The sequence below is a fragment of the Alosa alosa genome, chromosome 3, assembly GCF_017589495.1.
Source record: "Alosa alosa isolate M-15738 ecotype Scorff River chromosome 3, AALO_Geno_1.1, whole genome shotgun sequence".
In the NCBI taxonomy this organism is placed as follows: Eukaryota; Metazoa; Chordata; class Actinopteri; order Clupeiformes; family Clupeidae; genus Alosa; species Alosa alosa.
In genome coordinates, this window is record NC_063191.1 from 20,427,061 (window position 1) to 20,444,967 (window position 17,907).

Consider the following 17,907-nt stretch of genomic DNA (forward strand, 5'->3'; position numbering starts at 1 on the left):
GCTAGCAATGAATCGGAAGTGAGAAGAGGTCGCTTCTTGCACGGCCACTGCACACTTTGAATATGCTCATAAGCATCACTAACTTGCCACCTGGAACTCAGATAACGATCACAAGCCTCTTTTGTAGCTCCGCCAAAATAGGAAAAAGGTGTCAAAAAAAAATATGTCCGAGAATGGTTTGAGAAATACAGTATTTTTCAATTTTCAAACTGTATTGCCCATAAAATGCAAATCAGTGATGGGATCTTTCTTTTGTTATGCGTCTCATTCATGATTCACTTAGGACACAACCAACCCCAGAGCATCAAATATATTTGCAGAGAATAATTTCTATTCCTACATAAAGAATGGAGTCTTTTCTGTGCTCGTCGTCCACTGTGACCCTCCAAACCCGTTAGGCATGCTCTGTTGCCATGGGGACAAAGGCCTCCTCAGAGAGGCACCTGTGTGGAGGACTCTGAACATGTGGCAGTGGTGTTGACGCTGTAGCTTAGCAGCTGAGTACAGGTTAAGAGGGATGGAGAGATTTTAGGACATGCCTATCAAAAAGAAGACCTTAGCTATTTTCAGTGATCTCTCAATTAAGCCACAAATGAAGACATATTCCTTAGAGCATGTTGCCAAGGAGACAGTATACTGTCTGCCCTCTTCAATTCCTTTTTTTGTCTTTTTCTAATTGCAAAGTGTAGCCATTACAGGTAATTCTGTCTAAGGAGTAACCCCTAAGATTACTCATACTGGCCCTCTTAGATTGATGCAATTCATTTAGCAGCTCTTAGCCAAAATGAAGCAAGCAGCACTTTCTGAATGAAGGGATGAAGTGAAATGCTCAGTCTGATTTAGAGTTTGCAGTCCACTGAGAGGAAGAGAAAGGCTCTTGTTTTATGTTTAATAGTTTCTATTCCATTTTATCACCCAGCCCAAGATATTCTCCTTTGTAAATGGTGCAAATGAAAAGCTACACTGCATCGGATTTTAAATGACTCTCCATTCCTGGAAACGTTGGTGAATTTTGCAAGGGCTGAGCTTCCCATTTTTTGTACTAATGGCCCTTTTTCCTGGGTTGTAAATACATATACAAGGCAGAGAAACAAAGACAGAAATATAGATGGGCCTTTTTGTGCATTTTTGTTGTTGATTGTCTGAAAAATCTCTGAAAAACAGACACAGCACATGAAATTAATAAATAAAACTTCCCATTCGTACGGGAATACTGCAACAGCAGCAACCCCTGCTCCCCCTCCTTGTTTTGATGGTGGACGATGAAAGCACAGGTGGATGCTAGAAAAACAGAGAACCTTCCCCCGGCTCTGGCCGCTGCCGAGCCCGCATGTCTGTGGGCTCCCATTAGCACAGGAGTGGTGGTTTGCTGTCTGGCTGCTGGGCACAGCAGGTCAGTGCTCACAAAGCTCTGTTTGTTCCTGGGCCTGCAGGGTTCCCTGGGTGAGCCTGGCTCCAGAAGGGAGACAAACCAAGAAAGCGCTTCAGTCTCTGACGCCGGAGCTGCTCCCTCAACATATTTGTCTCTTCCCCGCAACAGGGGTGCCTTTCGCCAGCACTTCCTTTACTGAGCGCTGAGCCGCAGGATCAACAATCTTGTGTTGTTCTAAGTGAAGGAGCTTAAATTACACTTTTGTTGTCTTTCTGTTCTTTTCTTTTCGATTCCTCTGCCCTGCCCTCTCTTTTTTTCCCTTCCCGGTGACATAGAATGCATTTCATGGTTGTAAAAATAGAGAGGCTTTGTTTTTTCTATGAAATTACAACACTTGCTCTTTTCCCTTAGATTGCACTTGCTTTTCTTGTGAGCTTAATACATTTTAATCCCAGATGACCTATGCCAAACTTCATGGGCAAGCTTGGCCTGACTTTTTCTCCCTCCACAGATTAATAAGAGAGCGGCCTCCCCTTGCTCTGTGGCTGTCAGGTCAAAGATTCAATACAGCACTCCAATCTGCAGTCCAAGTATAACTCCATTATGGAGGAGACTTATAAACGTGGGCTGTGTGACACACAGCCGGTTGATTTAGTTTAATGACCATGACAGTGACAGTGCACTGATGGAAATTGGGACTCCCCCCGCAAATTTACATCACTTCAGGGTACTTGGGGCTCTTTTAGTGGCTGCTCTCCGGAGCACGAGCCATCAGGAGGTCCTGGATATGTCATGCTTGTCACCTTCCTTTAAGTGCATCTGCAGACGTGGGAGGGGATTAATATTATATAGCCTACGGAAGAACATAGACTGTCTTATCAGTGCTGCGTCTGCGATAAGCACCTCAGCCCGGTGAAAACGAAAGGCTCTCCTTGCCCAGAGACAATCATCTCATATTCTTCCTCCTTCCTCACAAAGAAACATACATTTAATGTACGGTACATTTAATGTGTGTTAATAGAGAGACATACATTTAATGTGTGTTAATAGTCTCCTAGTGTTGTGCACAAAAATGCAGGTCTGCATTTCAAATATTGTCTACAGCATAACTATCACAAGGATGAGCATTTTGCTCTGGTGTTTTGTCTTTTCATTTCATTTTGAAATCTTTGAAATATGTTTTGTTTGAAAAGATACTGTGTAATCCCTTTGCTCCATGGAGCCCCATTCTATCTCCTCAAAAGAAATTCGACGCAAATATTAGCAGACATTATCATGCCCCAGGGCCTTGTGACTTTTTCAATTTCACTGTGCCCATTCACAGATGTCAAAGTCAGTCTGCTTTTTCCCTGCTTCACTCTGGATCTTAGAAATTCAGATGACTCTAAAACAGTCCCATAAAAGCCTCTTTCTCAGAGCGTTATCATTGAGGATGATTTGCCTGTAATTTGTATGTAGAATCTCACCATTTTGAATGCACTTAGATGGCTTTGCAGAGCCACCCACTTCTGTTTGTTTGACAATGTGACCTAAAATCTGGACTCTGACTGAAAGTGGAGAGCGAGTGAGTGAGAGACAGAGAGTGAGAGAACGGACGAGAGATTGCATGAGAGAAATGGAATGGATGGAGAAGTGTTAAAATTATTTAGGTGTTTCAGCTCTCCTGTTTTTACTGAAATGTCATTTTTTATTGAAACGTTGGTTCTCGGTAGTCTTGGCACTCACCTCACATTAGTCCACATCAATGGAGATGTCAGAGGACTAAGAAATTACTCTGCCATGCGCCTGGCACATCCCCTGCTCTGCTGAGAGCAGGGGTGTACTTGAGAAAAAAAAGACCACATCAGAGAGTGTTAAAATCACTTACCCAAAGTCAGCAGTGTGATTAGCACAACACTTCTAATCAAATCAGACTGCAGAAGGTAATGACACACACTACAGATGCCACAGGCCAGAGACTTGGAGCCTGAGATTCGCTAAATCAAACCAATAATGCGCTTTCGCATGCAACCGCACAGTCGTCTCCTTCTGAATCCATGCTGCGCAGAGTCGAGTCTTTGACTTTAATCAGAGGGACATAGCATATTGAAGCAACCATATTTGATTAATTGTGACCTAGAAAAGAACTAAAGAACTAATTGCCAGAAGACAGCTCATATCTCGTCAAGGTTTATTACGGAGTCACAAGCAACAAAAAGCAATTCCATGTTTGTGCTTTTTTGACAGTCTTGTCTTTTCTTAAAAGGGTACAGTACTAGGGGTATGGCTTATCAGCACCAGATATAGTGTAATTATAATCTACTCTCAACAAAAGCCTGATGTTTCTGCAATTTCACAGTGCCTCTGATGGATACAAGCTCTACAAAGTTATATACAACCACATACAAATTAACAAAAATAAATAGCACCATTACAAAATTGTATGAATATGTCAACAGCTTAACTGTGTGTCTTTGTTTTAGCTGAGAGCTTGAGGTGACGGGCCATTTCAGACAATACCCATGATGCGAGCGACCCACCAACGACAGGGCAAGATGACCCGGCAGGCCACTCGGCAGCCATGGTAGTTGTAGGGCCATGGCCAGTATCCACCCAGAGGCTCGCATATCCTCTCACAGTGAGTGTGGCTCCGTTGGCACTCCGTGCAGCAGATGCCATTATGGTCCAGCATGGGATCGAAGAGCATCGAGCCGGCCTCTCCCTCCTGACCACGCTGCTGTGGAACAGTCATGTTAGGCAAGGGGAGGTGCACAAACTGTCGATAAAAAATAGTTTCAAGTATTTCCCAGACTCTCATACTTAATAGAGAAATCTTTGGTCAAAAAGAGAAATCTTTGACCAAAAGAAATCATACAATATCAGTAACACTTTATTGTACAAATGTGACATATTAGCCTTCAAAACAGACCATCACCCTTGCTCCTTTGGTTGCACAAAAATTAAATGACCTTAATTCAAGAGAGGTTACTGTCACTTCAAATAATGCTTTTTCCAATGTTCTTGAGTGAATTTCTCTCAAGGAAGCCAGTTGGACAGAGGTCAGATGAGGTAACAGTCCAACATTTCCTTGCCTTATGTTATTCATAGGACTGAAAACAAGATGTGTGAGTGCTGACATGCTAGAGGCGCTACTCACATGGTAGGGGTTGTCAGGGTTAAAGGCAGACGTGGACCCCTCCCTGCCCTCCTCCTCACCCCTGCCAGAGGTGATGTTTTGGCCAAAGTCATGTGAGCCGGCGGCAGAAGCCGGGTAGTCCTCTCTGTCATACTGACGCTTTGTGCGGTCAATATCCCTTTTTTCTCTGTCTCTCTTAGTGGCATCTATCATGAGGAACATACCTTAACGTTATGTCTCACCAATAATGTGTATGAATAAAAAAAATATATCTTATGGCAGCCATAGATCAGTGGCTTAGAGGAGCTGCATTTCAGTAAGGACAGCTTGGCCATATGAATACAATATACTTACAATCTGATTCAAAAACAGAACAGTTGGTTTTGCCAGTTTGGTTTTGCTGTGGGCAAACTCCCAGAATATCCATTTGAGAATTGCAACATAGCTTAAATTAACATTTACATTATGGCCATTGTTAGACATCCAAAGTAGAATGACTAAACATGAGTTCCGGAGTCAACCAGACAACTAAAAGCCAAAAAGTTGAAATGTGGAGCTTGGGATAGTGTTTAGCGTTTGGAATGTTTTGCAACCTTTAAATGAAAAGGTGACTAAATCGGAGAGGATTTAGAGCAATTTCACTCATTTGATTGGTTAACATTATAAATTGTATAATACACATACACATATTCACATAGGGCCATATTCTCCCATAATGCTTAAGACAAAAAAGCGTCCAATTATACACTCTGCCTCCATGCATTCTGTCAGAAATTGATATTAAGTTCCAAACATATCTCACATATTATGTCTTAAATGACTTTTAGTTAATCTAACGTCTGCCTCCCACACTGTATTACTGAAAAATGATAACAATACAAAAGCACAATTATATACGCATCTATATATCTAATGTCATTTTCATCCTCAATGGAAATGTGTTTCATGATTGAGTTTAGTTAGAGTTACCGCAGATACAGGCTATAAAGCAGTTGGCATATAGACACATGCACTTCTCTCTTACCAATGAGTTTTAAATCATGAAACTACACCTCAAGCAATAGACTTTCGAGCAAATCTGTAATTTGGTTCATTTAATTCTTTGTAATGTGATGGGAGATGTTTTGTTTGAGATTCTTCCCTATAATTCTCAATCCATTTGTTTTAAAAATCAAAGTGTGGTTTATGTTCTCCATGCAATTAAATGGCATCCAAGGTTAATGGGAAAATCCATTTTCCACATTTTCGTAACAGCCAAAACTAATGAGGTTGTGGATCAGTCTGGTTTTGGTGAAATAAATCATGTTTTCTTCAGAAGGCCGCCTCGATTCTGAACTTATGTGTTGCGGTTATGACGGAAGTGTGGAGGGGAAAATGTGCTCAAAAGTGTGTATCTGGAAGCAAGTAAAAAAAAGGACTTGGGAGAATGGGAGAATATGGCCCATGTAATATGCAACTGCAACTAACGACAAGATACTATGCAAATGTAATTCTGCCATTACGGGCAAAATAACCACTAGCAATGTGAAAAGCTGCATAACAAAGTTAAAATAATTTAACCAACTTTTGAAGCGAAGTGAAACAAATGAATCAGCGTATGTGTAACAATTATTGTAATACAATAACACAATGGCCAGTATGTCCTAAAAGCCTTAAAAGGGTAATGCAGCAGGAAAACATGTTTTCTTATTGACTTTGAGATAAGATAGTCGATGTGACTAGGGGATGTACCAGGCTAATCAGAAGGAGGCCAATTATGCATACATACATTTTGTATATCAAAATAAAAGCTCAAATCAACCTATTTTTCCTAAAGGGTTTTCAGAGCATGCTTGAAACTCAAAAAACAAGGCAAGGATTTTATGCAATGCACAACCTTCAGACTTAGGGAATGTTATAAAAAAGTTGAAAAGTGTATACAATGACGCCTTTAACATATATGAAACACTGTCTTTGTTACAGGATATAGTAGGTCTGCAAAGTTGTAAACATACCATCCAGGTAGGTCGGACGTAACCAGAAGATGGGCAGATGGCCACAGAGGTTGAGGATTCTGCTGGTCAGGAAGCTGCTGTCCTTCAGTGGTTCCTCTGAGGCAACCCAAATCAGAGACTTGTCTTCAAACTTGGCAGGCATGACTTCATCTTCCTAGGAGGACAAGAGTCACCTTACTGCTCCAGGTCAGGTCAGGTCAAGTTACTTTATTGGTACCCACATATTCTAATGTTGCATGACATGTCATGTGAGGAGCATATAGAATGTACATTCTATGTATATTCTACAGGTCAACCTTCTTCAATGCTGACTCTTTATCATAAATCTCCTCCTTATCATCATCAGCATGTTTCTCTCCTCCTCCTTTATTCATCAGTTTCTGCCCTTCTTTCTGATATTACATTATTGATCTTTCTTCCCTTCTCTCCCAGCTTTCACTCCGTAAACCTCAGATACACATTATTCTCTGCACTTTTATACTTGATGGCGCTAGCGCCATGTTCACATTCATACTTCATATCATGTCCTTGTATAGCTATGTATTCAGGGGTATACTGTATGTTTACTCTCCTTATTATTATTATTACAGCTTTGTAACAGAGTTGAGAGATTGTGTTCTGTGTGTATTTTCTGTGATTCATTTCCTGTACTTCCCCTTCTCTCTATCTCTCTCTTGCTCCTCTTCCTTTTCTGCCAGGCCTGCCTGGGGCCCATGCCCCTCTCCCCTTTTGAGTTCGGATTTCTCAAGGTGTCTTCCTGTTATAAGGGAGATTTGCCTTGCCACTGTTGCCATAGGCTTGCTCTTGGGGCATTGGGCCTTTGTTTCGGTAAAGTGCCTTCAGACAATCCTCATTTTTAACAGTGCTACACAAATACAATTGAACTGATCTGAACTGAACAAAAAGTATATTGCCCCATCAACAAAATATGTAGTTTGTATTTGTGAGGGACTTGGTGTTAGATATCACAATGGCATTCTATGGAATTATATTAAGACATTTCATTACAACGTCATAATAGGTTCATTCAGCTTCTGGTATGTATTATATCAGATGCTTTAACATCCTTCATATGTACACTACAATACTGAAATCATACCAGTTCAATGATCAAAGAGTCCTTGTTCACCGTGTCCACGTCTGGAAGATTGGCTTTGATTTGAGACTTGATATAACACTTCTCTCCCCCAGAGAAACGGATTCCAGTAACTCCCTACTAATAGGATCATAGCAGTAGCAGATATAAAAAAAAGAAATCACAAACAAGCACATCCAAAAAATAGCCTAAAAGCTCTCATCTAGTTGGGAGAAAATAAGAACGGCAAAAGTCAAAAATACTCCCAATTTGGAAATCATGAATCTCTACTGCCTCTTCATCCCCACTGCCAATTCTGAACCTCTCCAGGTTATTTTCAGAGTCAATCTCCATGGAACCCTCTTCAATCTTCCCATTAATGCTCACGCTGTAGTGAAGATTGTACACCTGCAGAGATGAAACATGCACAAGTGATCAAATGACTGTCGTCTGCTTTTCATGTTGTCATGTCTCAAGAACTCTGCATGTAGACTTTTGCAATGCTCAAAAACACATCCGAGAGGGAAGTTGGGGTTGATCAAGACCAGTGTGAAAGGTGTGTTATACATTACTGGCTAATGGGAGAGTGTCGGATATTCAAAAATCCTGATTCAGAGGAGCATATGAAAAATGCACACCTAGAAAAATCCTGATCATCTTAGATATTCCTTTTTGAAATGTATTTACAGCAACTGCACTTTCACTAGTGGTCAACTAAACAGCCTAAAGAGGTGGTCTATGCACCTTTAAAGTCATTTTATATTGAAGACTAACCCATTTTCCCCTATCTACAAATCCTGTACGATACTATGTTTCCTTTGACATAATCTCCCTGTGACACATGCGGCTTCAAAATTTCTTTCACTTAGTGGCTCGGTCCAATTACAGCCATGATTGGAATGTATTACCTAACAGGAGGGCAGTGTTGGCCATGGGCAAAAAAAAATCCAACCTGCGCTGCCTGCCCTTAAAGCTTGTTATAATATGCATAGATATTTCATTATCATTAATGAGGCAATGAACAGGCAACTGGTCCCCCTCATTTTAATCAGTGAACAAACTTCTCTGGACTTCAACAGAATAGGCCTACTACTACTGCAGAGCTGGAGAAGGTCAAAAGATCCCTGGTCAATACCCAACTGTTGTAATGAATCGGATAGTTTATTAGATAGTTTGTACCTCACTAAAGCACTACACACAAACCCAAACATTTGTTTGATGTTAATATATCTCACTCTCACAGTATTTTTATATCTATCGTATATTAATTTATGTATTCGATTTCTCATGAAATGAAAGAAAAATGGTCGGTGTGCCAAATACCATTACATTCCTGTGTCTAATCATCAAATAGATGACAAGCCTTACATTTTTATCGCTGACTTTCCAGAGGTAAAGAGCCCCCGCTGCTCCAAGCAGCATGAGGGTTGTGCCCGCGATGAACGCTGTGGTTCCAATTCTCCAAAAACTAGTGCTGCTGGGCTTCAGAGTCGTTGCGGTAAAGGTCTATCAGAATATAAAAAAATCTTCGGCTGAAAGTATGAACGGTAAGATGGATATGATTTCTTTGGATTGGGTCCTACAAGACAATACTCAGGATAACGCATTAGGCTACTTCAGCCCATCTGTAATTAACCAATCTATGATATTACCTTAATCTTTAGTATGGTGCATAGTGTCTTACCGGTGAGAAACCTTTCTCCGGATCCATAGGACAAACATGAGTGAAAAGAATCTTCTCGGAACTTTCCTCCATCGTAGCGCATTGACTCCTGTTGCTGAAGTCTGCTCAAATTAAGAAAGTGCCCTCCCAGAAAAGCGAGTGACCATAAGTCTGGAGTTATGTGAGAGAAAGGAAGCCAAACCGCAGCTTGGACGATTTATTGGAACATTAGGCTACTGGCTTTTCCGGTGCATTCCTGCAGGCTAAATAAACTAATTCACATGGTCATATTAGTTATAACACTTATCATGCATAATACGTAAACAACCTTTCAAATACTGTAGACCGGAGTCATTCAAAAAGCCTGATTCAGAGGAGCATATGAAAAATGCACACCTAGAAAATCCTGATCATCTTAGATATTCCTTTTTGAAATGTATTTACAGCAACTGCACTTTCACTAGTGGTCAACTAATTCAGTTAAGAAGTGCTCTTAGCTATTTACTAGGTGATGGCTGTTTCAGTTCATGCTTACGGCAAGTGGTTCATGGTTCATGCAGATAGAATGAAATTACTACTGTTACGCTAAGCGTTTCCAAATTGATCTTAAACTGTAGATGATCATTAGCCTAGAAATCTAGACGCGCCCCTAGCGGCAGCAGGGCTCGTCAGGCTAGATGATCATATAAGCACTTCCCTAATATATTTAAATACGTTTAACCACAAGTAGCATATATATGCATATTAAATAGGCCTAGCTATATGAGAAGAGGATACGTCTATATTTTAAATATACTAGAATTTTTTGTGATGTGGTGTTTCACGGGTTATAAATGGTTACAGTCGTATGAGCAAATTAACCCAGTGTTGTGGTGATTTGGGTGCAGAGACCGTTGAAGTTACACTTAAAGGGATTGTAGTTTCTGACGTATGCGTTTTCGCCAGAGGAAATTCTTGATGTTTGCAGTGTGTTGGTTCAAAATGAGTGTGCAGTGTTACTCTCTAGCTAGCATTTCAAAAGGATGCCCAAAAGCGTTCTAGCAGCTCAAGTCGCTATACTAGGTGAACGTCAGTTGGCACTGATGGTTATTTGGTCTGTGAAGCATGTGTCTTCAACCTAAACCTAATAGCTCTAATGGAAATGATGTGTTGCTGCTGAGTAGTAGTGGTTGGCAGTGCCAACAGAGGGCCTGGAGTATGAAGTGATTGTGTATGGACTCTGACAGTGATTGGTGGAGGGGGTGCAGAAGAACCGGCTCAAAGCGCACCCCTGTGGTGCGCCTGTAGTGCCATGGTGATTGGTGATGACGGTGTGTGCCACCCACTCCAACTGATCAGGATCTGCACACTTCAAAGCTGCAGACATAACTATCTCAGGGGCAAAAATAACATGTTGCATATGAATGGCATATGATATAAATTAATTAGGCTAGTTATTTAAGTTGTTATGACTAATTTGTTGTTAATTTGTTCAAATCTGTTCTGCTGAGACCATCAAAGTAATATAAGGTGACACACGAGCGTGAGTGACTACTACCTATATGATTCAAATTGTAGTTTACAAAATAAATGTGCTTAAAGTTTATGATAGAGTTAACATGTTGAATCATTAATAGCAAATTATGGTATGCTGTGCATAGCTGGTATATTAACATAGTACATTATGTCAGACAAGAGAAGATAGTGCATCAAAAAGTGGATAGAACTGGACACTGCAGTTGGCAGACAAGTCTGTAGCAAGAAATATCTTCAATTGCTCATTAAGTTACAAGAGTAGAATCTGGGATTGTGCATGTACCTTCACAAGATATTGATCTAAGTAGATGATTTATGGTTGTAATTTTGTTTGGAAACATTAAGTATTGAGGCTTGTAAGGGACACTTTGGTAGAGGGAAAACAGTGATGTTCCTGATGGACCAGTTCTTGTGCTTGAAACATTCTTCCAGCATCACATTAGATCTCAGGATGTCCTATGATAGCTCTTTGATAACTGGACAAGGGTCAATTATTATTGTTATTATTATTATTACGTATTAATAATCATAAAAATAATAATAAGAAGAAGAAGAAGAAGAAGAAGAAAAAGAAGAAGAAGAAGAAGAAAAGAGAAGAAGAAGAATCAAAAACCAAACCTACCTAACAAATACAAAACCTGACCCAAAATTCTAATACATACCATTAGTGGACTGGGTAGCCTATAACGGCACTTTTGATCATCAGAGTTGACAAAATTGCTGTTTTCCAAATTGACATGTGTTTGTCTTGTAACATCACGAAAACGATATCATTAGAAAAAAGTAGTAGGCCAACACATTTCCATTTTGTCCCTCATTTATTTCACAGGCTCTGCTCTATATCCTTTGGACAACCCAAATCAGTTAATGCCTCATTAGTTGAAGCCTCTTAGTTGTAATTCACCCCAGTAAATGTGGGCAGGCGGCTGTGTGGGATGATCCATGAGTAATAGCGCCACTCATGCACCAGAATCTACATGATGTCTAATTCATGTTGCTTTGGGGTCTTTAAAAAGTACCCATTAAAGATACACGAATGCAACTTCGATCTCTTTCACACCTACTATGAAATGTTTAAAGAAAGACATCTTTGGCTGTGCTGTTGGATGCTCCGGGGAAATCCTAGTTCATTTTATAGATCAAATCTTGCTACACCTCATCAAACTATTTATTTTAGAGTTTATAGTTAACAGTAGGAGTAATAAAACATCATTAGGCTTTCATAGGTAATGGTTCTCAGTATTAGTTGGTATCTCATGGTCTTTTATCTAGATAGATAGATACTTTATTGATCCCCAGGGGAAATTCAAGATTTTATCTATCTATTTGTCAAAGGCATAATTTGGCACTTCAGTGCATGCTGTTGTAAAACACTGGAACATTGGAGCTAGTCATTAACATTTGTAAATAGCATATTATTGAAAGTGTTCACAAGCCAAAATACAATTTACATGTTATAGTCAGTAGATGTTAAGAGCACCATGCCCTTCTAAATCCTCACTGCACACATTATGATCTATTAATAGGTTTTCCTTGTTGTGGCTAAACTGAGGCTTAACATTCAAGTATGATATGACCTGTCATGTTGAATGACCTTTCAGCATTTGAGGAGATAAGAAAGCAGTGGGTGGTTTTCTATGCCAAGATACATGCATTTGTTGCCAAAACACAGCAGCATTTTGTATTTCTTTAAAACTTTTTATTTGTGCAACATTGTGACAAAATCGGATACAAACACAAAACACATTTAGTTTTCTATCATTGATTAAGACTGAATATGAATTATTCTGCCCAGTAGTTATCCATTACATGAGTCTCCACGTGCCATATAAAATCAGAAGGGTGTTGTTTTCCATCTCTATTAGAAAAATATACTCTGTATTTACAAAGAAATGTAATATCAACATATTAGAAATAGTCATAAAAGAGACCAAAGGACAAACAACTACAGTACAAACTCACCTAAACACTGTGCACTTGAGATTTTATGATTTTGAAAACCTATCATCATCATCATCATCATCATCATTATCATCAGCTGAAAATGTCTTTGTAGAATGTGTGTACAAGGGAATACTGATCTCCTCGGACTCCGGAATCCTCTCTGGTTGTGCAGAGCACACAAGTATGTAGTCAAATTTTCTATGCTGAACTTTTTCCTGAACACTGTAGGGACCACTTGTCTTGGGCATTTGAGCCTTGTTATGGCTCTCCCTCTGAAGACTGTCCCTTGGCAATGTGGCTGTCTTGGCAAATGTTGAGAGATGTCTGTTAGATGGGTTGCCATTGGGTCTGATTGCTGATGGGCTCCAGCATCTGTCAGAATGGCCCAGGATCTTGCACTCACTTGTGCAGGCCCACAGCCCTATGGAAACAATGCAACACATGTCATTCTCATTTAAAGGTCAAATATCAATTGATCACTCAGTGAGCACAGTCATTGGTAGGGTCATTAGATATGTAGCCTCACTGGATTTACATGTCTTGGAATGGGGCCAGTGGGTGTATAGTGTCATAACACAAAGGATGTCAGTCAGCTTATAAAAACCAACTGGGTGATAATGTGTATTGTATGAGTGGTCTCCATCTTTACACTGAAGTCTGCTGGACTGGAGGTGATTCAGCTCCCTAAGGTTTCACATCAGATAAATGAAGTCCTTTGGATCTCATCTATGTGGTGTATTTTTGTTTTATCTCCCTGACATTTAAATATTAAAGGGGAACTCACCATTAACAGGTTGGCAGTCTTTTTTGTTCCCATCACTGATGTCTGAATCACTGTCATTGATGTCACTGTCTCCTTTTCCACTGTCCTTTCCACTGATCTGTGGGTCTCTTGCTGAGATGGTTGTCATTGAATTGCCCTTCCATATTGTAATAGGCCTCATGGTTTCTTTTCCATAGCCAGGCAAGGTGCAATAGCCCTATGAAAAAACAAAACACGGTAAATGATAAAACCACCACCCACTTTCAAATACAGAAGATTCAGCCATTTACAAGAATCCACATACCTCCACCTTGCAGTTCATTGTCCTTCCTTTGGGATGAAATGCATGGCTTTTCTCTCTTCCACTCTTGGAGCTTGGACAGATGTCGTTACCAGTTGCAGGTGCACTGGAGTTGATGAATACAGATTTGTTGGGGAATGGCTGTGTTTCAAACATGTTGCCGACATGGTCTGATATCAGAGCAACAGAATTGCTCTCCCCCTTTTCCAAGTGAGGCACGTTTTCTTTGTCATGAAATCCACCTCCTCTCTTTTCCCTTTTGTGTCGACTGCAAATGGTGGTAATTAAGATAATAGCGAGTAAAAGGACTGTGCAGCTGCCTGCTAGAACCACAATAATTACAATTGACATGTCCCATTCATAAAGCTCTTCCTCGCCGTCTTTGGCATACAAGTTGTCACTGGGGGGAGCGCCAGCGGTGAGAATGAAATGTATTGTAGCCGTGGATGTTAGAGATGGCTGGCCATTGTCATTTACTGTGACCGTGACTTTTAATACCTCGTCCACATCGAAGGTGAGCTTGCGGTGTATATACATTTGCCCTGTGGCCCTGTTGATTGAAACCCCCAAATCTCCGCCCTCTGTCAGTTTGTAGGAAAGCTCGGCGTTTCTGCCGTCATCAGCATCCCTGGCCTTTATCTGGGTTACAATGTAACCTGAAGGTGCATCTCTCGGCAGGAGAATCTCAGCAGTTCCGTTATTCAGGATGGGATGAATTATGGAGGGTGGGTTGTCATTTTGATCTCCTATTTTTAGATTGATGGCGGCACTGCTGTGAAGCTGAGGCCAGCCACCGTCGCTTGCCTGGATTCGTATGTCCAGCTGTTTCATGACCTCATAGTTAAAACTTCTCAAAGCATAGACAGAGCCTGTCGCTGGATCCAGAGATACGAACGTTGATACAAGCGACCCCATCACAAGGCTGTCCAGCAGCTTGTAGGTGATTTTGGAATTACGTCCCAAGTCTACGTCTGTGGCAACGACAGTCATAATATATGCACCTGGTGCGTTGTTTTCCTCAATAGAAACTTCATAAAAAGGTTTGCTAAACAGCGGGGCATTGTCATTTTCATCAGTCAGTCTAATAGTATATTGGGATATGGCTCTTAATGGGGGTGAGCCAAAGTCCTCCGCCACCACTGTTAAGTTATACTCTGGGATACGTTCTCGGTCCAAGGGCGAGGTTGTGACAATAGTATAGCTGTCTTCATGCGCCCGTTGAAGTTTGAAATGATCATGCCCGTAGAGGGTGCACTGGACCTGCCCATTCACTCCCGAGTCCCTGTCCGAGGTGCTGATTAGCGCCACGAAACTGTCTGGCTCTGCAGCCTCGGTGATGTAAGCTATACCTGCCGTGGTTGAAGTCATCGGAGTGATGCTGATTTCAGGGGCATTGTCATTCACGTCTTTGACGTGGATTATTATTTTACATAGCGATGGAGTGGGGTTTGCACCTAAATCAGTTGCCTGGACATCTAATTCATACGTCTTTTTGTCTTCGAAATCAACGGGACTCTCAAGTGTTAAACGTCCTGATTTGCGTTCCACCTTAAAAAGTTGTCGGATCTCGGCAGAGACCTGTTTTCCGAATCCGTACACAACTTCCCCATTTAGTCCCTCGTCGGAGTCAACGGCATTTAAATCCAATATAAGATACCCAACAGGAGCGTCTTCAGGTAAATCGACCGAAAAATTGTTTTGGTCGAAAACTGGATAGTTGTCATTAAAGTCGTTTACTTTGATGGTTATCTTAGTGGCCCCCGATCTAGAAGGGGTACCTCCGTCGGTGGCAACAAGCTCCAGAACATGGGAGGACTGAGTCTCCCTGTCGAGCTCTTTCATTAGTACCAGCTCCGCATATTTAACCCCATCCGCTCTTGTCATCGCATCAATGGTAAAGTGACTGTTCACCGAAATCTGGTAGCTTTGGATGTAATTAGACCCCACATCAGAGTCCTCTGCTGCATCTAAAGGGATTCTGGACCCCACAACAGCATTTTCAGAAATTTCAATTGTTGATTCTTTGTGTGGAAACTGTGGAGAGTTGTCATTAATATCTTTAATCTCCACCTCGACATGAATTAATTTGAAGCGCTCTTTGGAAAAATTAACAACATCAAAAGTAAGCAGACAATGTGGATTGCGCTTGCAGATTCTCTCCCTGTCGATACGCTCGCCGACCGAAAGCTCCCCATCGCTCTCTCTCAGTCTGATAAAAGAAGCATTAAATTGTTTCATCATGCGAAAATTCGTCTTGGTGCCCGGTGAAGGAATCCAAGATAAGTCCCATGCAAGGTTACCGATCACAGTGCCTGGCCCACTCTCTTCATTTATTTGGTATCGCAGTGTATTTCCCTCTGTCACAGCTGGTGAAACAACCCATAGGCAAAGTATGATGAATCCAAGTATCCACCGATTTATCCAGGTAAATGTGTTTTGTTCCATTTTGAGGAATCTGCTATCACCTAGTTCTCTGGCTTTAATTTGGCAATTACAATCCAATCGTTTAACACATCATCCCGAGAAATGGTCTTCAGCATGTGCCGATCATCAGGTCTTCCAAACTGTACTGGAAGTCACTTGTTCGATGTGCGCACGCAGATGCGTTCACGTCCCGACCCCTCCCGCGCAGCGCGGGAACCTGCAGTGGCGGGGTCCTTTATGGAAATCCACATGCAAATGAGATGAAGTGTAGCCAATCCGCCTCTTTAGAATGGAAAGTAGACCACATAAAGGATATCTAAACCAATTTTTAATCTAGGTGAATACCTCTTGATTAACCTTTTATCTTTTGTCTCCTCTAAATCTAGGCATACATGTCCACAGACTGCATCATAATGAGGGTGCAGATTTTAATTTTATCAGTTGCCTATCCTATAAGAGTATCTGGAAAACTGAAAAGCTGAAAAGGAAAAAACTGACTGTAATCAGTGTTGAGATCTTTTAGTCCTTTATCTGGTTATATCCTTAGTAGATCAAATCACTTCCAGACTAGAAAGGATTGATGACAACTTTATATTAGGACAAAATTCCTGGATGAATAAAAGCCCCATGCAATTCACTAGATCTCAAGAAGCCAAATGTTTCTTTTTTAAAGAAAGGCTACTTGTGAGGTGCTGGAGATTAATCGCATGGAAAGAGAACTCATTGAGGACATCAGTCAGCATTATTCCAAAATGACAGACCCAGGGGATAATAACCTTGGAGGGGGCTTAGATAAGAACATCATCTCTTGTGCAAATGCAGCCCTGTCAGCCACTGTCAAAACTCTTCTCACCTAACGATGACAAATGCAGGCTTGTATAGGCTCTGAGGCATGTATTGAAATGCATTTATGAACCAATCAGGCCAATCATGTCAATACCCCCCCCCCCCTCTTTTTCCTCTTCTCTCTCTGTCTCTCTGTCTCTTCTCTCTCTCTCTCTCTCTCTCTCTCTCTCTCTCTCTCTCTCTCTCTCTCTTTCCCTGCATTCACTCCTAGCTTGCTCATTTATTGAAAAGAGCGTGTGATATTATTGGTCACCATGGCACTTATAAATGTATGCTGAAGACAGGGTGTTAGAAGTCTACTTTCTCTAGTTTATGGGGACTCAAAAAGCAAGCACAAACTGCATTCTCAACAGGATCCATTATCTCCATGGAACTGCTATTGCTTTGAAAGTCTGGGGCAAATCATCTGTTAGTTCAAATGAATTCTAGCAAATGTGGAGAGAAACTGTTTCAGGGAAGATAGGGATTTCAAATTTACAGTTTGCTCACAGACATAATTCTGTTTTAATGGGATTCTAAATGCATTCAGTTTCAGGGGATGTCTTTACATTTTCAAGTTTGCTAATCACTGCAGTCCATAATGTGCCTGAAGAAATACCACGATAGTCTACATTTATAGCTGGCTGTGAGCTCCAGATTCTTTCAGAGAGATTAGAAATCAGTAGCAAATTATACAGCCCTGACGCTCCAGTGGCCTGATGGTGGCTCTTGTGGGAGATCTCATTCTTTTAAGATTTCTTTAGAATTCTGGATAGACCTTCTCCAACTGAGTTGGCTTTTGTGAACTGTAGAGAAATTGGCAACAATCAGGGATAAGCCCACATGGTTTGCATGCCAATCCAACTGCCTGTACGTAAAATACTCATTATTAGAAATGGGGCACAAACAAAAAAGG

At 41.0% G+C, this 17,907-nt stretch overlaps 2 protein-coding genes across 5 annotated transcripts; both read right to left on the reverse strand.

Annotated features, from left to right (window-relative positions):
- Positions 1-3,525: 3,525 nt before the first annotated feature.
- On the reverse strand, positions 3,526-9,342 carry cnmd (chondromodulin). 4 transcript variants are annotated; one of them, XM_048239693.1, is made up of 7 exons: positions 9,241-9,325; positions 8,925-9,038; positions 7,824-7,964; positions 7,581-7,694; positions 6,482-6,635; positions 4,509-4,693; positions 3,526-4,088 (listed from the first exon to the last, which is right to left on the reverse strand). In XM_048239693.1, the coding sequence occupies exons 1-7, from the start codon at positions 9,310-9,312 to the stop codon at positions 3,861-3,863; spliced, it is 1,008 nt and encodes a 335-aa protein (XP_048095650.1). In that variant the 5' UTR covers positions 9,313-9,325; the 3' UTR covers positions 3,526-3,860. The 4 variants fall into 4 exon arrangements, with proteins under 4 accessions (XP_048095650.1, XP_048095649.1, XP_048095648.1 ...); XM_048239692.1 differs by having other exon boundaries at positions 3,526-4,085; positions 8,925-9,062; XM_048239691.1 differs by having other exon boundaries at positions 8,925-9,062.
- Positions 9,343-12,417: 3,075 nt separating this feature from the next.
- si:ch211-199f5.1 (protocadherin-8) lies at positions 12,418-16,358 on the reverse strand. Its single transcript, XM_048238393.1, has 3 exons — positions 13,746-16,358; positions 13,463-13,658; positions 12,418-13,099 (listed from the first exon to the last, which is right to left on the reverse strand). Exons 1-3 carry the CDS (start codon positions 16,185-16,187, stop codon positions 12,720-12,722), a joined length of 3,018 nt encoding a protein of 1,005 aa, XP_048094350.1. The 5' UTR covers positions 16,188-16,358; the 3' UTR covers positions 12,418-12,719.
- Positions 16,359-17,907: the final 1,549 nt, after the last annotated feature.